The sequence below is a fragment of the Abrus precatorius genome, unplaced genomic scaffold, assembly GCF_003935025.1.
Source record: "Abrus precatorius isolate BTA unplaced genomic scaffold, Abrus_2018 Scaffold11, whole genome shotgun sequence".
In the NCBI taxonomy this organism is placed as follows: Eukaryota; Viridiplantae; Streptophyta; class Magnoliopsida; order Fabales; family Fabaceae; genus Abrus; species Abrus precatorius.
Genome location: NW_020874303.1, coordinates 90,631 through 114,839, shown reverse-complemented (window position 1 = coordinate 114,839; position 24,209 = coordinate 90,631). Strand labels below are relative to the sequence as shown.

The 24,209-nt window shown below is 29.7% G+C and overlaps 2 protein-coding genes across 3 annotated transcripts; both read right to left on the bottom strand.

Annotated features, from left to right (window-relative positions):
• LOC113854076 lies at window positions 1–2,936 on the bottom strand. Its single transcript, XM_027484916.1, has 3 exons — window positions 2,810–2,936; window positions 1,236–2,173; window positions 1–432 (listed from the first exon to the last, which is right to left on the bottom strand). Exons 1-3 carry the CDS (start codon window positions 2,868–2,870, stop codon window positions 427–429), a joined length of 1,005 nt encoding a protein of 334 aa, XP_027340717.1. The 5' UTR covers window positions 2,871–2,936; the 3' UTR covers window positions 1–426.
• A 1,366-nt stretch (window positions 2,937–4,302) lies between these two features.
• LOC113854074 (stomatal closure-related actin-binding protein 1-like) lies at window positions 4,303–13,077 on the bottom strand. Of its 2 annotated transcripts, XM_027484914.1 has the most exons (13): window positions 12,813–13,077; window positions 12,139–12,439; window positions 11,812–11,940; window positions 11,006–11,098; window positions 10,235–10,375; window positions 9,120–9,188; window positions 8,346–8,429; window positions 7,705–7,885; window positions 6,230–6,346; window positions 6,026–6,084; window positions 5,441–5,572; window positions 4,993–5,142; window positions 4,303–4,654 (listed from the first exon to the last, which is right to left on the bottom strand). In XM_027484914.1, exons 2-13 carry the CDS (start codon window positions 12,418–12,420, stop codon window positions 4,610–4,612), a joined length of 1,482 nt encoding a protein of 493 aa, XP_027340715.1. In that variant the 5' UTR covers window positions 12,421–12,439; window positions 12,813–13,077; the 3' UTR covers window positions 4,303–4,609. The 2 variants fall into 2 exon arrangements, with proteins under 2 accessions (XP_027340715.1, XP_027340714.1); XM_027484913.1 differs by having other exon boundaries at window positions 4,328–5,142; window positions 12,813–13,070.
• Window positions 13,078–24,209: the final 11,132 nt, after the last annotated feature.

The window sequence follows — 24,209 nt, the reverse complement described above, 5'->3', positions numbered from 1 at the left end:
CAAGAATATAATTTTTAAAATTTTTAAATAATAACTCTACAAAGTTTGAATAACATCTGCAGATTATACATGGTTGAGTATAACAATTACATAAATATCTTTTGAATAGAACACATCAATAGCAAAACACTCTACAACAATCCTTTGACAAGATAACACTACATTGGTTTGAATTTGATCATCAATTACATGCTCAAACAAGAACGTGGCTTCAAGAGGGAGGCAAACACCAAACTGCTCTGATATTTACATAAACTCTGATACCACCGTCCATTTCAAGTGTCAACTTGATATCTCAAGAAACATAAATAGCCATAAGAACTCAGAAGTAGTGCTTTTAAGTTCAGCTCCCTTTTACTTAACATTCTAATGGGCCTAAGTAGTAAATAAAAGAACATATACTAATTACTAGCTGCCATTTCTTCATCAATCCTGCCAAAGAAAAGATTAAAGGGTTAAAATTATAGCACAAGCAAAAAAAAAAATTAGAAAAACAGATAACAAACTATTAACTTGCTTAGTTTTTAAAAAAGAAAGTGCTTCAAATTATTCTAAACAAGTTAAAGGAAACAGTTTCAAGAGTGAGTTTTCGAGTTTTGAAAAGCATCCCTTTTCATTTTAAAAATTATTTTCTTTAATATAAGATTCAGACAACAAATTCTTTATTAAATCAATTCTCGGATTTCCAACTAAGCAGAAAAAAAAAAATTGACTAGTTTCTGAAATACCATGTCTATATTGAAACTCTTTCAACTACAAGAATCATAGCAAGGAATGCAGTTTTAGTCAAATTTCTACAAATTAAGGGATAGCAGGCAGTGGTATCGAAGTTCTGCTCTGACTATTAAGTCTCAGATAAAATAAGATATTGCATACAGAGTTTAAAAACTCTACACTGAGGCACAAATGCCAGATAATAATAGTGAGTGAATTGAAATGTAAAATGGTGATGAGTGCAACAATTATTATTGTCAGGATTGGCCATCACACAGATTTAAATGCTGATGCCATCAAAATTTGGCCAGTTAAATCTATTTTTGAAAAGAAATTGTCAATAGCAACAAGCAAAACATGAACGTATATACGCATACACAAGTCTAATAAAGATCAGCTGTTGCTACTTATAATTGAAGGACAAAAATACACATAGAAATGTATAATACACATACACGCAATTTCTGGAGAACAAGCAAAAAACAAATCGAGTAAAAAAGAAGCATAAATTATTGGCAAACCTCATCATCATCTCCACCATCTTCCTTCTTCTTCTTGAGACGGGTAGTACCACCTTCTTTGGTAATGGGCAATTTCATTGCTCCAAAGGGAGTGTCAACATCAATATGTCCTTTAATAGTGTAGCCAGTACCCCTTCCTCTAATCATGTCCCAAAGTGCAGAACCAAAATCCTTAGGCCTGAAGGTAATTGGAACATCAATGTCAGTAATGCCACTTTTCACAAGCTTTGCAGATTTGGCAAGTTCCGCACCTCCAATGCTAACATCACCAAGCCACACCTCATAATCAAGTGCATTGAGGCCAAGGTCAAAGTCATTCTTGTTGTCCAACTTCAAATGAAGAATAGCAACTGTCTCTTCAAAAGAGAACCTCTCAAACTGAATTTTGTCAAGATCAACATCAGGCTTATATGGAACAGGGATTTCTCCAGTTTTTTCCAAAGGTAGAGTGAGCCTTCCAATGACAGGAACATCAACAATGAGATCAACCTTCACCTTATAAGGAATGATGCTTCCAGGTTTAATGTCATCATATGTACTCTTTATGTCATCATAAATCAAAGTAAGAGGAATTTTGACTGTCTCCTCTCCATGTGCATGGATTGTGCCTGAATCCGGTATCAACCCTGAAACTAGCTTCCTTCCATCACTCTCAACCAAGTAGTTTATGTCAATTAGGGGAATTGGTACTGGATTCGGGTTCTTTATGAGTACATCAACAACAAGATCTGCCTTCTCAAGATTAATTGATGGAATGTGTATTCCTGTAACATCTGCTGTTGGCTTCCCAAACCCAATTGTTTCCTCAATCTTCTCACCAATGTCATGAATGAAATCCTTCACTGTATCAAGAAATCCACCCTTCCCATCATCTTCCTTTTGTTTATCATCCTTACTATCCCTTTCTACTGCTTCTGGTTTATCAGATGTCGACATATCTAAATAAGAAATGGTAAAGCAAATTAAGTGAGCAAGATCCAATCACAACAAATCAAAGACAAGAACAAGTAACAAATTAAATTTGTACATCAATAATTTGCAGAACAAACACTGCTACAATCTGGATCACATCACACCCATTAGATATAGACACAAGCAGATTATTCACTGTACAAAGTTTCAGACCTGGGAGAAAACGCTTCATTTTCATTTTTGTTCATAAACAATTACAAACTTCACCTTCATTTACTTTATTTCCTGTTTATAATATTTGCAAAAACTGGTAAAATCATCAAATTGCCTTTATATTACTAATCTTTAAGAACTCGAAACAAAGTAAAAATAAAGGGATATTTTTGTAATTATTTATGACAAAAAGAAATTTACTTTCTTGATCAACAATTTCCAAAATTGCACCAAATGAAGATATAACAAGCTAACATTTTTACTAATGGTCGTTATTTCTCTTTCCCAGTGGATTTCCCAGTGATCAGGATGAGGGGTACCCAGAACACAATATCAACGCTTAATCGATGATCATATTATACCACACCAACAAACAAAATTCCAAAACATTAAAATAGTTCAAAATGCATCCAAAACAAGCATTAAACAAAGAAGGAATTAAGAAGTACCTGTGATCAGGGATAATCGAATTGAAACTTTGAAAAGGATGAAAAGAGGTGCCAATGACATTAAATAAAAAGTAAGATCAAGATTTTGAGAGCCATTAGTCAATCAACGGTCCAGATTCTGCCACAGTATATCTGACCAATGATAACCGTTGATGAAAATTGTACTGTCTTTTCATTTATTTATTTTTTGAATTGGAAAATAAGTTAATGTTTGTTATTATTACTCGATACCGAAGGAGGCGTGGTACGTGTATGGACGATAGTGATGCTGTCACTCAAATCAATGATTGAGTTCGCGCAAAACGACGTCGTTAAGAAAGAGGAGACTTGTGTCCAAATTTGGAACTGGGATTTTTCTATGAAGAATATATAAAATAGATTTGGATATTGCTAACCACTAAGTGCCCCTGATTTTGGTCATTGTTATTTCATTGAAATCATATACTAAATGATTAACAACTTAAAAAAACTATATACTTGAACATGACGCTACGTTTGCATGTGTTGAAATGAGAAAAGCTGAACCGAGATGAAGTAAAATTGAGTTGCAATAGAATACTTCTCTAATTTCGTTCAGCTACATGAAATAAATAAATATATTATATATATAGGATAAAATTTATTCACATTATACTAAATTTTAACTGTAGTGATTAATAATTTAACAATTAAAAAATTATTTTTTTTATACGCTTATACTTTATTACTTTAATTAAATAATAAATAATTTTTTGACTGTTAAATTATTAATTTGTATGGTTAAAATTTAGTATAAATTTTAAAAAATTTACACATGATATCAATAAATCTTAACTCTCTCTATATATATTCAATAAAAATTGCATATTCAAGTTTTATTTTCATATAGCTAAAAAATGAATACAAAATATTACAGTTATTTTTTTTTTTCTAAATTAACTATTTAAAAACAAAACTAATTGTTATAAACAATAAAAAATGATAAATAATTTTATACTTAAAAAATAATATATTAAAAATTTGCATTTTTTATATTATTTTAATTTTTTAATAAGTAAAAAATTGATATAATTTATTTATTTTATACTCTCTTTTTCACTCATCATAGAATTTTTTTTATATATAATTTCCTTTCCTTTTATTTCAATTCAAATAAAATAACATCTCTTCAACTCTATTCCTCATCTTATATTTCTTTTCTCTCTATTTCACCCATCACCAAAACATTCCATGAAAGTTTTATTGAAACTAATATGTTTCTTACAAAAGTTTTACATATATGCCATCACTTTTCATACATTTGTTTAAAATTCTACAATGCTTATATTCAGATCTAGTTCTATCACATTTTATGGGGACTCGCTAGTGTATTATTTTATAAACCTTTGACTTAATTATTTTATCATGTGCTTTTAAAGTCTTCATGTAATATCCTCATCACCTCATTAAGGTAAAAAAAAATTAACTTCATCTTTCATCGCATAGAGATTTTCATAAAAACTTCAAGTATCTAAACACAAACTCAGAATTTTGATATAAATTGGATCAATCAAATACAATCAATTAGCACCTCAAACGCCGGACATAACTTCCACCATTTCCATAATGTAAGCTCTAAAAACTTCATCAAGTGTCACTCACAAAGGCAAAGAAAAAAAATGCCCTGGTGTTGGTGAAAGAAAATTGAATGAAGGAATTCAGACCACAAGGTATGAATCCTTAGCACAATCCAAAGGCATATTTCACTGTTACACACTTATAATACAAGGAAGGAAAACTCAAATAATTACAGTTGAGAAAATAATATTCAAGGAGGCCCCATTACGTTTCTGAAGGAGCTTTGTGATCAGGTCCAGAAAGTGTAATCTGCATTAGAAATTTAGCAACAAAGACCAAGAGGTAAAAAAGAATGATGAATGGTTAAATTCATAAAGATATTAGTCTCCAATTTGGCTCTTCTAAAGTGAGAGGTGCACTTCAAGAGGGTAGAGAGCAATGATAGCCACTTATTGAAAAATTAACGGTTGAGATTGTGATAAAATACATGTACATGGGTAACAATACATGAAGTTCAAATCTTAACCAATAATTTTCTAATCAACAGCTATCATTTCGAACTTTAATGTCCAAAGTACGCACCATATTTTAAAGGAGCCAAATCCATCTCTGAGTAAATCTAATGTAAATAGTTCAGGGAGACATACATTACAGTCAAATGCAAACCTCCTTGCAAGCATGATGGCTGCATTCCTTTCTCGCTCTGATTCAAAAGCTAATACAAAAGAAAGACCTTGCTTTGGTTGCCAAAAGATTGCCTGTGCTGCAGCATTCCCACCTCCTCGAACTCCACAAAGCTAAAGAAAACAAGAACAAAGCACCATATTTTGGTGAATAACAACAAATTAGATAAGGGAAGGAAAATATCAAAATCTTGAACAAAAAACTAAAGATATTTCACACAGAAAGATAGCTTCATTGCTCAAAGTATATAGACTATCAGAAAAAGGTTGAAAACAGTATTTTAACACAGTAAATATATGGCTCTTTTTTGTATGTACTAGGACTACACAAGCTAAAGAATGATGGAAGATGGAAAACATTTGATTTCTCACCCAGAAATATATATCACTAATTTCCCACAACTTGAAATACCTGCATTGAACTTGAATAGTATTCTTTGGCAATTGTTGTCTTTCCTTTACAGAGCTTCATCCGCATCTTTCCAACATGAAGCACATGAATAGATTCCGTTGGATGATCTGAGCCAGTCTGAGTTACAACCACCTGCAAAGTATTTAAAGTCAACTATTATTGTTGTCTTGTCACTATATCAGACCAAATATTCTAAAAGTTCTTATTATGAAATGTTGACAAAGTGCAACAACTACAGTTCTAAAACCAAAGAATCTGACCAGATTTTCTAAAACTTTTTACATTGAAATGTTAACAAAGTTCAGCACACTACTAGTTTAACGTAACCAGACACTACTTTTAATTGAAATTTGTTTATACAAGCGAAGGGACAAGCATGGAGCCCATATACACACTAGGTGAAAACACTGCTGAAGTTGATAATCACAAATGGTCAAGTGAGCTATACAATAAACATAACAAGTAACAAATGATAAGCTTATATAACAGCTCCAATAAATGACAAGTTCAGATTGATGCTTGCATACTACTTATAAGAGAAAGAAAAAGAAAAAACAAATAGTTAAAAGGATCACAATGACATACATTGAATTCAGTGTCATGTTTTCGCACAAGTGCCTCTACATAGGTTCCCAAACCAGCAGCTGCATAAGAATGGACAAAGAAACAAATTCGTCTCTTTAAATCAAAATAGAAAAGCCTAATAGTTCAAATAGATGAAAGTATGTAGAACCATTCCTGTCAATGAATACTAAATTAAAAGAGTATGACTCAGCATTGGAACCAAACCTGGATCAATTGGACCAGTGGTTGACAATGTGATCTGCTGACCTTCTGAAATAATATCAACTTGCAATATGCGTCCAACATCAAAAGGTTCAGGAGCATAAACTGATTTGGTAGCTCCTGAGAACAGAAAAGTTGTATTACATGATGAGCAAGGATAGAAAAGATACCAGATATGACATTTATTAACAATCAATATTCCAACACAATGCATCTCAAATGGTACACCTTATAGGATAAGCCCTTCCACCTTATTAATAAGACAAAATGGTTAATGACAAAAAATTTGCTCCTTCAATGGAAAAGTGACATCTAAAAGGATGGAAGATATCAACGGAGGTATTGGTGATGATGTGAGGAACAGCACATTTGTGGAAGTGAATTTTGACCCAGAAATGGTCTGCAATTTATGTTGTCAAATTCAACATATAGAGATCACCATATGGATAAAGTTCAGTTGTAGTTGAGATTGAGTGCCTTCTGGCACCTGCAATACAGGAAAGTATTTGAATTGACTAGATTGAAGGAATTCACATCTTTGTACTTGTCATGGTAGTTTCAACCTGTTGCATTAATTCATATACAGACCAAGGAAAGAACCTCTTCAAGAAAAGATAAACATCCCACTCAGCAATAGTATTGCTAAGGCACAAAATAGAATGCCTCACTGGGACAGTGATCAATTTCCCATTTTGTTGGCCATAAAAGGTTATATTGGCTTGATTGTCTATTTCTGGTGTATATGGTTCACAAAGCTTAGTACGGGGAATGTGGAACCCTTTAGAAGCAATCTGATATAAATACAGAATAAGCCAGTGATCATGTAGGCAAATACTTGGAGGCTAAAAGTTTATCTGCCAGAATAAAATTTCCACATGTAACAAAGAATGTTGGATATTTTTGGAAAAGTAACTCTTGTTACTGTAAAGCAATAAATATGATAACAATCATGAGTATGTTGTTAAGTGATTTCCATTAGTTAGTTAGATGAGTTGGTTAGGTAAGAGAAGTTTGAATAAAATATTGCATCTGAATAAGGGAAGTTGAGAGGGAGAGATCATCTCAGCATTTTGAGAAAGGATTACACTCAGAGAGTGGGGAGAGAAGAGAGTATCTTGAATACCCCAAGTATTCAATAAAAATTAATTTCCTTTTCTAGTTTCTGATCCAGTTCCTGTCATAAGTTTGTATATATTATCAAAAATAATATAAGAACTATATATTGAGAGTATTTTGTGCTATAAAGAAATACTAGTTAGAGGTTGCTTAATTTGCTATACACGCTATGGATAGAAATGTCACCATAAAAATTGTTATATTAATATAAATATATGACCATGCTTAGATAATAAATAATGAGTCAATTGATTTGAATGATCAACACCAAAAAAAAAAAAAAAAAAAAAAGCAATCCAACAGAAAATGTTATTTAAAAAAGCTCTTGATCTTTCAAACTGCAAAACTTTTGGAATTTGTACCTGAAATAAGTTCCTTTTTGGCACCTTCAGTTGATACACGATACCACTGAATTGAACATTTTGAAAGTTCAGGGGCATTATCAGAGGAAGGTTCAATTTGCAAATATGAACCTAATGTTTCAGTCCCTTCTAATTCATATAACTGGGGAACATTTTCCTCTCCTTTCTTTGTCCTTGCTAACTGAAAGGTGAAATGGAAGAAAATTAAGGACAACTTACAATTGAAGACACACAGTCATCAGATTACTCTTCAATTTTATCTACGAAACATATCATTCACTTCAAACAAAAGTATACTTAATAACGATGTCCATAACACTAAACATGTAAGACCTTTGAAAACCCCCAATTCTATATCAGATTCTAGCCTCAAGGAATAAATATGGAAGATTTGAATGTTTTTCTTTTTCTCTTTTTCTTTTTCATTATATTCATAGCCAATAAGTGATACTGATTAGTTTGAGAATTGGACAGTAAGATACTTGTGTGTATACACATACACGTCAACACACACAATTTTGCATTCTGCAGAACAAACTAGCACTTCCTAAAGTCCTGTAATTCAAAGCTCTTATTTCATAGAATTAGTCAATGACAATATATCCCAACCACTTCAAAATGGCATAACATTGTAGGCATACCTCCTTATGTAGTCGAAGATAGAGTCGAGACTTCTCTGCAAGTTGAACCCTCAATGCTCGAAGCTCATGTTCCATATCCATAACCTAAAATCAACAAATGAACAATGAATTCATTTACTTAAAATAACAATAAAAAATGTTAATATCATGCAAATATGATATGAGGCTAAGAAAATAGTAAGAGGGGCAATTTCAACCCAGGAGAACATGTATAAAGAATATACTGCAGCCATAACCAAATATATTCCCAGAATTTCCCCAGTTCTGGTTTCTGGATTCATTCTACACCTTCATAGATGTAATATCTTGCGCTGATTCAAATTCTTTCTGTCGTTTTGCAAGTTGTAAGTGATCATACATTGTTACTACATAACAGTACAACAGACCAGTAAAGTAACTATTCTTGAAAGGCAGAAAAACAAATTGACAGCATAATTCATAAACCACATGATAATTATGGCACTCGAGGACTGAGATAAAATTCAACTTTAACTGAAAACAGGGAAAAGGGCTAGAAAATATATAATCTTCATTTTCTCAAATTTCAAGCAACTATCACGTCTGACCTCTTTGTAATGAATAAGAAAATCAGGAGACGAGGCATACCAAAATATGATGACATTAAGTATAGAAGAGAACACACAAAATACGTTGCCAATAAGTATTGACGAAAAATAGTAGAGGTGGGTCAGGGAACTACATCTAAGAATATTTCAAACAATAATGATTGATCTACGACAATAGATGAAATAAGAACAAAGGCTCACTATATACCTTGCTTGGCTGATGCAGCATTTTGATTCTCCGAGCTTCTTGAACCTCCTTCATTAATTGTTCCACGTCCTAAAGTTCCAAAAGAAAAAATTTTGTTAAAATGAAAATTAGTTGGTTGATACAGCACTACAATATCAACAGTTATATTTCAATACAAATTATGATTATTGAAGAGTTTCTCTTATTTAATAATTTCTTATAAAGAAATTATACAAAAGAAAATGAATAAGTACAACTAAGGGTATATTAAATGGGTAGAAAATCAATAATGCATAAGGCTGTCCAGTCTCTCCATACATCAGAAAGATGTAAAACCCTTTGGAACAGTTATGTGCATAGCAAAAAGAAACAAACAAACCATCTCAAAATATAACTATGGGCAAAGATTGGCCCTTAAAAATGAACACATTCTTTTCCAACCTACATCAAAGGAAAGTCAAAAGCTGCATAATGCCACAATTCTGGAACCATAGTTTTCTCCCCAAATCTTTGAAAAAAGAGAAAGTGCTCGTAAGGGTTAAGTGAAGGGCCACACACAAGATTTATTCAGAATACCAGACATCTTATTCCAAAGGAGAGAAGCTTCCCAACAAATTCAAATACAATCTAGAAATATATGGGCCACTGATTGAGCATTAACCCTACTCATTTGGTACTGAAGTCTAGACAAAGAATCATGCAGGGAGTTTTGGATTTCGGGTTGTCAAAAGAACATGAGAAATACCTCTAAAAGGTAATGTCCCACACTGAGACAACCACCAGAAATTATGTATGAGAAACATCCAAACCAAAAGAAATAAGCAATGTTCTAAACAAACTACATTCCCAACAGATAAGTTTGCAGATAGAGGGCAACTAAACATTAAAGCTTAAGTAACTAGTTGGAAATACCCACCATGGACCTACCTCAATAAAGGACAAAATCAAACATGAAGAAATTTGTATTCACTCATAGTTTCATATAACATAAGTTGATTATATTTAAAAAAATGGACTGGAATCAAAAAGAAAATAATTGATAAGTCAGATGCACTTATCATTATGGCAGAAGGAAAGATCCAAATCTCCCAATTTTAAAAGTTGAACACTTAAAATGACAAGCAAATAGGATTAACCTGTTTCCCTGAAGCTCGAGACATTCTTTCATGCTCCTGAAGTGCCTCCTCCACTCTCTGAACTGCTGCTCTGGCATTATCTATTTCAAAACGAGCAAAAGCTCTTTCCTCATCCACAAGTTTCTTAGCATCTTCAGAAGCCTACAAATAAATCTAAACTCTCAACAATAGAAAAGAAAGTTTCTTTTGTCACCCTGTCATTCATTCCACCATGAAAGATATATAATGCTGATAAAATATTGAATCGACTTCCAGAGGTTTCATTCCACACACAAATTAAATAGACAGTTTAGTTTCCGCCCACATTTTGTTCATTGCATATAAACTTTTATGTGTACTGACTACAAATCTGCTATGTGTTGGTTATTGAAATTGCAAATACTCTCAAGATCATTCCTGCTATACTCTAGTGTCTCTTAGACTCGGAAATGTTATGCTCATTAATTTATGGCACCACACAGATTATGTTGTCCTTTGATGTTTCCAATTGAAGTCAGGCACAGAAGTGTAAAGGAAATATTTGTGGTAATTTATCATGGGAAATCACAGTTGTTTTAGGGATTTTTTCTAGCAGGCATGGAGAGGGATCAATTGTGCTAAAGGAAATGATTTTGATAAATCTGATGCCACTTTTGGTCTTGTTTCATTTTCTGTTGCCACTGAGTTTAGAGAAGACATACCATTATTCTTTGTAAAAATTTTCTTTATTGCTTATCAAATTTCTACTTCTATCACAAAAGAAAAAGAGAAGGTCAAAGAAGTTAACATCACCTGCTTAAGAAAATTTGTTAGCTTCTTCACTTCAACCTTTTCTTGTATTAGCTCCCCTTCCCTTTGAGTCAACTGAACTGCTAGAGCCTCAACCTGCAGAATACATTAAATAAGTTACAGTTGATTATAATCACAAATAGAGTGGTGCAATAATAAATGAGCTAGAATATTGTAACTTCTGTGCAGGAGAGGTAGAGCAATGAATCAATTATATATCTGAGAAAACTTAAGATACTGCAAATTTTAAGAAATATATCCCATAGCTTGTTTTCCATGCTTTTCCATTCACACCAATCCCCCACCCTCTCTCCCCTCTCTGTGTGTGCTTATCCTGTCTGTCTTGACAGAATAAAAAGAATGTCAAAATACAAGTGCTCTGCAATCATGTTGGATAATTGTTGATGCAAATCCTTTAGAAAAACATAAACACCAAGATACTAATACTTTTCTTTTGGTGTAAGACAGTAAGAGAATACTACTTTGATGTATATTATACAGGAATTATTATTCATTCTTTACTCACCAAGTACACCACACTGTTATAACTTGCACTCACATTTGAGAGTTTCCAATGACCCTAAAATGAATCACCAACTCTAAAATTAATGGGATAACTTGCTATTATTAAAAGTATACGATGCAACAAGTTATCCCATTAACACGATAAATATGAAATAAATTTCTGCATATAATTATTTTATCACCTTCATACTAATTCTTTATCAGATAACAGAATAAATATGAAAATATATTTCAAGTATCAGTACGAAAAAAAGTGCGCCTATTTCCTTGAAAAAGGAACTAACCATAGCAATGGCTTCCTGTACATCATCCTTGTTTCTTCCTGCCACTCTCCCCTTTAAGGATTGCAGTGCATCTCGAAGCTTCTTCAAAAGAACATGTTTTTCCAGTGAAGCTGCTTCTCTAAGTCTAGCCTGAATTTCCCCACCATACACAAGCTTAGTAATGACAACGACATGAAAATCTTTGCAAATCACAACCACTGATAATTTCAATGGAAAACATTAAAAAACAATGACATAATAGAAATCTCAAGTTGAAATACCCTCCAAAATTAAGCATTATTTAGGGATAAAAAAATTATGTTGAATTTTAAATAGGAAAAAGGTGACCTCTTCAGACAACTTAGCAGCAGCAGCCAAACCCTTCTCAAATTTACTGGCAAGATCGCGAACTGACAGACGTTTCTGCTGTTCCAACAGCAGTGCAGTCTCACGTGCAACAACCTCCTTCATAGATAGCACTTTTGAGTCATCCTTTGCCTCCACGATCTGATTGTTAGCTCCAATTTTGTAATTAGGAAACCGAAGAGAAGCAAATATTACATCAGCCGACACAGCCGGCACTGCATCTTTCTGCATAGTATCCCCAAAATCACGGGTCATCCTCGTCATTTTCACGAACTATTTACCTCTGCCAATCACAAAAACAATGCAACATTTAGCATGAATAATTGAGCAGATTACGTTACACTTAAAGCAGTTCAATGAAATTTTACAAACATACCAAAAAAAGAAAGGAACTTTCACTCACATTCATCCATAAACAGAATAAAATAAAACCCAAAAACATACCCCAAAATCAGAAACTAACAATTTCAGGTACCACCACTCCACCCTACCCATTATGCCTAATTAAATCAAAAGCAAACTTTACATCTTCCAACAATGAACCTGAACCCTAATTCTCCAGCTCATCACATTGTTCTCTTCTATTTTTTTTTTCCATTTTTTTAAAGATGAACCTATCAGTAAAAGGCTAACAAAAGAAAAAGAGTTGAACTTACAGATCATGAAATGACAAATAATGGGTACTTGAGCTTGGGATTCTTAGATCAGATGCAAAGGGGTTGCTGAAATATGGTTATCCACCAACAGGGTAGCGATGAGAGAGAGAGAGAGAGAGAGAGAGATGTTAGCTTTGCTTTTTGAAAGGAAAAAGAGAATGGCGCCCCCAGGGAGTGGCCCCTCAACAAGTTTGTGTTTTAAGTGTTAACGTTTTCAGTTGTGTTGTTTCCAACTTGGAGTCGGATACTCTATTGTTTTGTCCATGCCTTCCCTTCTTTGTTATTATGCTTTTAACTCAAAACTCTTTGGCGGGTCCCAAGCTTCTCCCTTCCTTCTCTTACCGTTTACTTCACTGTTCACTCACTTTTTTTCAACTCTTTTTTTTTTTTTCTCTTAATTAAGTAGTAATATAATTTTTTTTCATGCTAAGTAGTAATGTATGTTGATTTAATAATAAAAGTTAATAATTTTGCAAACATTACCAATTCATGGTTAGATATAAAACTTCCACCTTAATTTCTCATTTTATCCTTTAATTATGTAAAAACTCGTCTTCTGTGTATGAACTCGTATTAATCTTTTTGTTTGACATATAGCATCTCTATTATGTAAATTAGCGTCGAAAAATATTGATTAAGAAATTATTAATTGAAAAGAATAATATTAAGATGTATTAAAAATTACGATGAGAACATATTAAAATATTTTTTAATACAAGTTTTTTCTTTTAATTTTTTTAGTGTCTATTGTATATTAGTTAGTATTTATCAAATTTATATATATTTTCATTTGGTGTTTAAATTTATCAACTTCGTAATACGGTAATTCTTATAACGTGAAATTGAGAAATTTATATGGTTATGAAATTGACAAATTTGAATACTATAAATTGTTATGAAGTTAATAAAATTTTGAGATTAAATTGATAAAAAAAAAATATTAAGAAGATTATAAATTACATTATAAAGATGACAAAAAAAATCTAATTTATGGGTTGAGGCATCTAACTTGCTAATTTTAACGTACATATCAGAAGTTTTAGATCCTACTAACCCATTTAATCTCTCTTTATAAATCCACATTTTAAAAAACGTTAAGTGGATGAAACAGGTTGAACCCATTGAATTAAGTTTTTTCTTTAATATGATAAAAATTTTAAAAATTATATTTTTATATCTCTTAATTTATATGTAAATTTTATAAATAAAAAAATATTAATATTAATAAAATTAATCATTGATTTATGTTTAAACTTAACTATACATGTTTTTTATTTAATGTATATTAGTTTAGCTTTTTAAATTTGTAAGTGAGTGAACTCATCAACCTAATTTAAAAGTGAAATGAAATTTATGCTTTTGACTCGTATCTAAAAAAGGACAGGTTGATCCACTTTGCTATTTCTACTAAATTATATGTATGCAAACTTTCAAAATTAAATTAATTTGAATTATCATTTTTAGGGTTTTTTTATGTGTTCCTTTTTACTTGGAAATAATATTACAGTAACAAGTTTTTATTCTTTAGTTGCAATAATTATATAACTGAAGCACTCAGGTATTTGACTTGGCTTTGTTTAAGGAAAAGAAAGGTGTTTTGCATTATTTTGCTGACATGCATAATAATAATGTCAGAGAAAACTTCACCAAATAATGAGTTATGTTCTTCTGGAAGTGGTTGTTTTCTTGTGGTGTATGCAAATTTCCTTGCCATCAATCATCATCTAGCATCTATCACACAAAGTTTTGTAACTTCTTATGTGACACTTATGCAGCTCCTTTTTCTTTTCCTTTTTCTGTAAAAAAAGTTTCCAACTTACATAATCATGTTCACTTCAAATCCAACTTGTTCATTTTTAGTTCTTTCAACAAGAAACTCAAGGTAAATTGTAAGATGCTTGGATGATAAAATACTAATAATTTTTGTTGTTTTGGTTCTTAAAAATGATTGTCAGTGTAAATTAGTCTTTTAAAAAAATTACAAGTTAATTAAAAAATTAATGGGATAAACTTATTAATTAATTGGTACTATTTAAGATAAAAAAAAATACAATTTATTATTAGTTTAATCCATTGATTCCAGATCAAATTGTATGTTAAATCTTATAAATTCCTATTAAAACTTGAGACATATATACTTCTTTTGGCTTTGAATTCAAATACCTTCTCTCTCCCTAACCTTTATATTAACAGGAAAAAAGAACATCACTGTTAATATTTATTTATTAACTAATTCTTTTAATATATTTATTAATTAATATTTAATATATATAAATCAAATTATATCACATCACTATTTCAAAAATTTTGACACTTTTAAATATATATCAAAACATCATTTCATGATAGGGCATAACATTTTACACATTAATATCAAATTTAAATTTATATAATTAGAAAAATGTTAACATCAAATTTTAAAGTTGATTTTAAGCAATTAAAAATATTAGCATTTATTATACTTTTGATATATTAAATGGTCTCTTTTAAAGGAAAAATATTAATTCTTAAGAAAAGTATTAAGCTATGCTATAATGATCAAAATTAAGGAGGCAATTTAAGTACCTACAGTTGGAAGAAAATTTATTTGCTCTATGAAATTGAAACCCAATCTTAAGTTTGCTACTATGAAATAAATAATGAGTGTGATCACTGAAGCCCTCCATAACTTGAGGATGGAGAAGCTTGATCTGAAACTAGAAGCTGTGCACTAAAAACCATTAATTGACATTGAAGCCTTGTGGTTCCATCACAGGAACATTATTAACCATGGCAACTACAAATTCATATTTTAAAAACATAAAAAAAATTGTTGTAAAAGAAAAGAACATAAGAAAAAATTCACTAAAGATTTGATATCATTTGTAAAATATTTCTAGACTTGCACCAAAACCGAAATCTTTCTTACCATCTACACCTTTGTGGTCAAAAAGTTTACCAAGGTCAATGCTAAGTGGTCAACATTTTTTCTCAAAATTAACCATGTTGTTAGAGGCTTCTATTTGTCGGTGTTATTAATTTGTAGAGGGAAAAAGAAAGAAGCAGATACAGTGGTGGAGCTCGAGAGGAAAGTAATCATTGCTTAAGGGCCACCATTCAAAAAATAAAATAAAATTAAAGATAAATGTTAATTAATGTTTTTAAAAGATTTAATAAATAATAAATAAATATATTTAATGAAATTTATCTTATAAATAGCATTAATTCATCAGATAATTTACTATTTAATGTTTCTTTCAGTTTTAATTCCATATACACTTTAAAATATATATATATATATATATATATAAATTTATTTAAGATTATAGTTTATTTTAACATCAATCTTTAATAATTGTATTCATTTATATGATATCAGTTAAATTATATTCAAACAATTAAAATATAATTTAAAAATTTAACAATATATTTATCTAACATGACCATGGTTATCGGTCAAGTAAAAATATTATTTATTTTTAACTACATTTTTTTTTTACAAAATAACATAAAAAATTATTTTAAAAATTTGTGTACTATAATAAGAATTAAATTTAAAAGAATACTTGTTGAGACTAAACTAAAATCATATAACACGTATTGAAATTAAATTCATATTTTATAAAACATAAACTATAAGTCATACAAATTTGAAAAAATTTACACGTGTTGCCCCTAGATGAAGACTTAAAGAGAAATTTATAGTTACGTATATTTCCAAATGAGTTGCAAGCATATTGAGTTTTGAATAAAATCTAGTGTTGACTTTCATTTTTGCTATGTAGCAGTAGATTTTAGTTTGAAATCCATTGACGTGTTTTTTTCTTACAAACGTCCAAAAATAGTGAAAATTATATGTATATTGTTTTATTTCAACGAAATAACTCCTAATTAGTATATCTAACATGTTATTTTAAGAAACTAATATTTAGATTTATAGAATAAAATTATATGCATCATACTCTAAAAAAAATTAATAAAGAATTTGTAATGCTCTCTCAAAAGTTGAAAAATCTTAGAATTCTAACTTGGCTGTAAAAATGAAAATTTTATTATTATTTATTTATTTAAGAATTTAAAGAAATTAAAAAATTATTTAAAAGGAGAAAGAGAAAAATAGATAAAGGGATTAATCGTCAAATTGAAAAAACTTAAAAATATGTGATTAGAAATGTTTTAAAAGGTTTATAAACCTCCTCTTTTATCTAAAAACTTTTAAATAAAAATAATTATGATACAAATATTTGTTTCTCTCTTTTTTTCTCTAAAATTAACTTTCAAATAAAATCTAAAAAAACTTTGTGATCTTCGTATTTATACAAACAAATTTTGAGGAGAATCTATTTTTCTTTAACTTTTATCTTCAATAAAGTAGAGTATTAGCTAATTATGTGTGTTTAGTAAAAGTAGCATATAAGCTAACCGAAAGCTAATAAATTAGCTAAAAATTGAAAATGTAACTAAAAATAAAGAGATAGAAAAAATAAAGTGATAAACTAACTAATTAGATTAAAAGTTTTATAAAATTAAATATTAAATTAGTTAACAAATATATAACAATTTTTTTAAAGTGTGTCAAAAAATACACATGTTAAATATTTAGAAAATTATTAAAAATAAGAATGTTGATTATTTCAAAATTATTAAAAAAATATTTAATACATGTTTTTATGATAATTTAAATTATTTAACAAAATATATTTAATGGTTCTTGAATTTAAGTTTACATTAAAAAATTGAATATAAAATAATGAATATAAATATAATTAATTTTTGAACCTATAACTTAAAAATTTGTCACTCTTTTAATTTTTAATTTAGAATTTTAAATTTGGTAATTATATATCTTAAAATTATTGTTAATTTTTTATTTTATTATCATTTTAAAATATTTTTATTATATATAATGAAATAAAATGAATCAATATATAATCTTATTTTGATAATTTATATTATAAAAAATAATATTTAATAATTTAATATATTTTAATAAGATTTAATGATAATTGATAAAGAAGATTTAGAAAAGTTGAAGGTAAAACAGGTAAAAGTTGTAAGGTTTTAAAAATTAAATGGTAAAATAAGGGATTAATAGGGACAAAAATGAAAATTTCTCTCATGACAAATAGCTGAAAAGTAGCTTAAAAAAAATAACCGTTAGGAACCACATATTTTAGCTATTTTACTAACCACAATCGTTTCTATTAAAAGGTGTGCTTAGGCGTAACTCGTGGGTGGTGGGTGAATGGGAACATGACTCTTCATTGTCAATACCTACTTCTTGCTTGACTCTTGGAATCCTAATGATAACACTTCCTTCTTGCAATAATCAATGCTAAACTCCTTTTTATGTTAGAAGCTCATCTTCTTTGAAAGCTAAACAATTTATGTTAATTACTTTCAACCAAAGATTATATGGTTATGAAAGAGACTCTTCGTCAAGAAGGGGTTCATCTATAGATGATGCTATATTATAACACAGTTTTTGGATCAAAATTGTGCTTAGAGTGCGTAGAAGACTATTTCCCTTCTAGATTGATTTGAAGCAAATCTACTGATAGTGGAGATATTTGCTTATTTTTTAATTGGGTGGGGATATTTTATGCCAAAAAATAAAATATCTTTTACTTTGATAAGTCTATATTTACCCAAAAAATGTGATGCAAAAGGTAGATGTTATGAAAGTATTTTGTCATTGATGGATTTTTAGGGAAGCTTTGTATGGAAAGAAGTGTAAAACTCTCCAATATTAGTTTAAAATAGAAGAAATTAAAATTTGAACTGTAGATAATAAAAAAAGTAAAAATAATTTGAGAAAAGATAAAATAATCTTTCTTTCCCATTTGAATAAACATTTTACCTTATTATTCACATAATATATTGAATTGAACTATAATAATGTCATTATCACTCAAACTAATTTTTATTTTTTATATTCTTGTCTTTGACATGTCAATGTCAATACATTAAAGCATATTGACTATCATATTAAAAATTTCTTGATTCTTACCTATAAAATTAAGTCCATTGTTATAGCAAAAAAAATTAAGTCCATTGTTGAATCAATAAGACTAGACCTTAAATCTTAAAAAATAATCATAAGGATACCATTAAACTAAACACTATAAGTTTAATCCTAACTAACACTTTGAAATAATTTTGGAGTAAAAGAGGACAAAATAACATAAATAATAATTTATTATATGAAAACGCAACGCTAATGAATTACCTTCAAACTCCAATGCAAAGTTAGGATGATACCACAAAAACAGCATAAATATAATTATTACACTCTGTTCTTGAAAACAAAATAAAAATCCAATACACATGATATTAAACCTCAACAAACCATTGGTTTTGTCAAACTTTATAACATTTAAAGAGTACAGCTCCTTTAAATGAAAGCTTGTGTGGTGAAAGAACAATGAAATAGCATGATTGAGATGAGTGTTGTGAAGTGGTGGCACTTCAAATGGTAGCCACTCCTCCCACTTTGACATATGCTCAAACTCGAGAGTTTCCAACATTGGAAATGGCTGAAAGGATTGGGAACCTGCATTGCTGACAAGCTCCTTAAAAGAAAGTAATTGTCCAAAGGGCGGAAGTGACACGCAATAGTTGCAGTCACCGATACACAGGACTTGAACATTACAGTATGAAGAATCACCCAGCCAATTTGGGAAACTTGTACCATTATAGTATCTGATGCTCAGTTTCTTTAACATTGTTGATGGTTGCAAGTTGTCAAGTACATCTTTCTCAATTTGGGAAACTTGTGCCATTGTAGTATCTAATTCGAATCTCAATTACACAGTAACCAATAAAATAAAAGGAAACATGAGTATTCTATCTTCACTTTCTATCTCCTTTTGTTTTTTGAATTTAATATTGTCGATAGACATTCTTGCTTTACTTTCTAACTCCTTGTCTCATCTTTACATATTTATTTATCTATCACCCGTAATAGTTGGCTTAAACAAGAAAATATATTTATCAATAATTTAAAAATAAAATAAAACAATGTAACTTATATATATATATATATATATATATATATATATATATATATATAGAAGGGAGAAGGGAGGGCGTATTGACGAGCGCGACCATGCTCCGTTATATTATTTTAGAATGCAAGTATTTTAGGGACATGGGACAACATTTCTGCAAACTGGTAAATAGAAATCAGAAACAAGAATGGCAATTCTAGAAGAAGCCACAAATTATGCTGTCATATATTCTTCAGAAATGTCATTTATGACTTGGGCAGGCTAACAACATAAATAATCAAATTGACAATCTGTATGCTATCTTTAACATTTAACAAACAAGTAACAGCGCTACTGAATAATCAAAGGAAGGAGAGTAGAGAATGCTGCGGAAGAAAAGGAAACGGGATATGCTTGTTCCTTCACAAGTTTGACATCTGGATTTTCTCACGGTTTTTGAGTCACATGACAGCTATGATTCTTGAGGAAATGTTCCATAACAATCGTAAGGAAAGCATTAGTTTGAGTCACAGTTTGTTGGTTTTGGTTAAGTTTGACTGGACCTCCTCGCTTTTGGCTAGAGCTTTTTGGGAAGAGGAGAATTGGCTTTGGACCCTTTCCAACTCTTGTAATGGTTCCAAAGCAAAGCTACGCGTCGTCACCATTGCTTGAGCCTGAAATTCATAATACCATTGTCATCGGGACTTGTTATTTTGTTTATTTACAAGAGCCCTCCCTTAATCCGATAGTAAGTTTGGGGAGACAACTCGGTTAGCTCGAACCCCTTCGGTAAAAAAGGATTCGTAATAAGCAGCAAGAGGAATAACAGTACAGTTTGATGAGCTACTCGGACCACTCGACTTGACATCTTGAGCATGTTTCCCTCTTTTCCCTCTTGGACTCCTTCTCTTTGCCCTTATCTTTACTATTTTTGGGTTGACCTTCAACAAGGGTAGGATCTCGGGGAGGTTGGCAAGCTTCAACCAGGTGTGGAACTTGGTCCAAAACAAGGTTCCAATGCTCATCAGCCGAGGTGCCTTCTGGAGCTTTTTGTCTTAAACCTTTTTCAGTAGCTTAAACCGAATTCTTTCTGCGTCATAATGCCTGCAATAAAAACAAGAAGTCAAATCAATATAACTCTATATCCAAAGTAAACTAGGGCAATAATGCATACCATCCATATCCAAGCGAGGCTTGGGGGACTTCAGCAAAAGAATGAGGGCTCAGGCCGGTAGTTCCCGAGGAAGAGATTTCAGGTACTCTAGAGCCGTTTGTTTTTCAAAGGACAACATGTCTTCTGGGTACACATCATACCTCCGCAGGACCTGAGTCTAGTGAAAAGGAAACGAAGGCTTATTTTCGCTATCAAAAAAATATTTTTTACCTATAGGGTTGACAGTTATTTTAAAGTACTGGGTTTTGAAGCCTTTAAAGGAAGAAGTATAAGGCTTGAACAGAGGCAGTTCAACTTGCCTTATTACGGATACCCATCTCTCTTTATCTGAAGGGCAAGTACAAAAAAAATGAAGAAATAAATCTATACTTGACTCTATATAATGAAATTTACACAAAATTCTGAATGCTTGCATAGCTGCCCACCTATTCGGATGAAGTTGCGATGGCGCGACGTTCATAAGCCTTAATACACCCATCTGAAAGTCATCAAAGGGAAGTCTAATACCTAAGTCCCTAAACATATATTTATATACAAAGAAGGTGTCAAACATTTTCACACCATCTCTTAAAAATACAAGATCGGAATTACCGGATCCATCCCCTCAGCAAGACGAATACCCTTTCGGCCTCAGTAGGACGAGTACCCCATTGGTCAGATTAAAGAATGATTAAATCAATTAAGGTAAATAATTAAATCATTATTTACTTAATTACAGAGCTAAAAATCAATGCTGATTCACAAAGCCCGATAGCCCATAATATTACCTATAAAAGGAAGGTAAAAGATATAGGTAAGAGGTTGACTTTTAAATATTAAATAGCATTTATTACCTAAACCAATACCTGACTTTATCATCAAAGTACCTTTTGCAGGTACCACCCCTACGTCAGACAAAGAAAAATTCACAGTATTAAGGAGGTCGTCATCTTATCTCGCAGTAAGAGGATATTCTGAAGATAAGAGTTTCCTTAACAGGAACAATATTAATTATATCTATAGTAGTTTTTCACAATTTTTTAATTAAAATATGTATTTTTATAAATTAATAAAGTATAAATATTATAAATAATATAAAATATTTTTAAAAACTTTAAATAAAATCATAAGCTCTTTTATATCTAAATTTATATTAATTATGTCTATAGTAGTTATTCACAATTTATTAATTAAAATATGTATTTTTATAAATTAATTAAGTATAAATATTATAAATAATATAAAATATTTTTAAAAACTTTAAATAAAATCATAAGCTCTTTTATATTAAATTTTTTACATCATTTGTTCTTTCTTCTTTTCTTATATTTCTAATTTTTATTAAAATATTAAAAGTTAATCTTGCTTGGTATTATATATATTAGGTATTCATAAAAAATTGACTTACGTATAATTAGTTTTTTTCTATAATTTTAAAGACATTAGAATTAAGTTTTGTTGTTGATAATAACTTAAATTATATATGTTATTAATTTTTCTCTAATTTTAAAGACATTAGAATTAAGTTTTGTTGTTGATAATAACTTAAATTATATGTTATTAATTTTTTGGGTGATAATATAATTTTAATAAAGACTCCGTAAAGCATTAAATTTTAAAATTATTTTAATTTTTAATTTACATGTAAATGTGAAAAAGTATAATAATTTATACTTAACTATGGTTTATGTGTATCAGTATTTTATACAAATAAATTTTGTATAAATTTAGATTTGTATAGTAAAAAATTACTATAGAATAAGCAATTATAATATTTATGCACTTAAAGTATTAAATTTACATTATACTTCTATTAAATTATTCAAATGACTCAATAAGTTTTTATAATAAGTTAATTTTCTTGCGTATCATGTAAAAATAATGAGTTTCTATATTTAAAAAATACACAAGCAAAAATTTCAATATTCTAATGATATTAACTCATATAAAAGAAATTGGTAACAAAAAAAATACTTCCTATTATATCTTTTATATCATGAAAATTAGTATGTATGATTGTAATCATATTCAAGGAATGACAAAAAATAAATTAATGAAGTAGAGTTAAAAATAAAAGAAGAAAATGAATATATATATATATATATATATATATATATATATATATTTGTATTTCATGTATAAATACACTTTTAATATATTTTAAAAATATATATTTTAAAGTCAACTGTAAATTAATTCAATTGTATTAACCTAATTTAATAATATAAAAATAGGAAATAATTTTTTATTAAAAATATAAAAGAATAACAATTTTTATAATTTACTTTTTTAATAAACATATTGTATGAATAATTATTCTGAGGTAAATTTTTATTTGTTGTGATATAAATATTTATATTCTTATATATGTAATCATTTATTTGAGTAATGTAAATATTTATATCAATTTTTTAATTTTTAATTTTGCATAAAAGAGAAATTTTGAAAATAAAAAATTATAAATTGAAATATTATTAATTAAAATAAAAATAATTTTCCATCCAACTAATAATTTTTTTTTGCTAAGCATTAATATTTTATTAAGGACAAATTTAGAGTATTAGGAGTGCTTTAACCCATTATAACTCTATAGGTAATTAATAATACATGTCAATGGATCATTAATCTAATTCACATATATAGTCGACCTTCTTAAAAGTCTTACTGCAAGTCACTTCTAAAATACATTTCTTAAACATTTAACCCAAGTTTTTATCTCTTCATAGAATTAGATCGAATTCGTAACTTGGCCTCCTCGCCTTGCGAAGAATGCACCTGTAACACTAATTCTTTTTTACACTTCCGTCTTAACAACAACATTGAATTGAAGGAAATCTAGTGCTTGACTTAATACATGATTAACCTCATCTGACTCGTAAGAAGGCTTAATAATCAGCTCATCAAATTCGCAAATAAATTCTTTTTGTGCCACATTTTTTGCCTTGATCCCTTATCAATATCACCTAAATATTGTCATAATCCTTCATCAGTTCCCATGTCTCACCAACTCACTTCCTCGTAAGTTTCGACCAACGAAAGCTCACCTTGGTCAACTTTCTTTAAAAACGCATCCTCACCCAATCACATAGTATCTACGTTATTATTGAAAATCAAGTTATTATTGATATTCACTTTATAATTTGAATTTTCTTTTATTCGCGCATCTATTATGTTCTTTGTGGAATTTGATTCTAGACTTTCAAACTTCTTTTGATATTGTGTAATGTCCGGCACTGAATCAAGTAAATTTTGTCCTGATAATCACTTGTTGTTTTC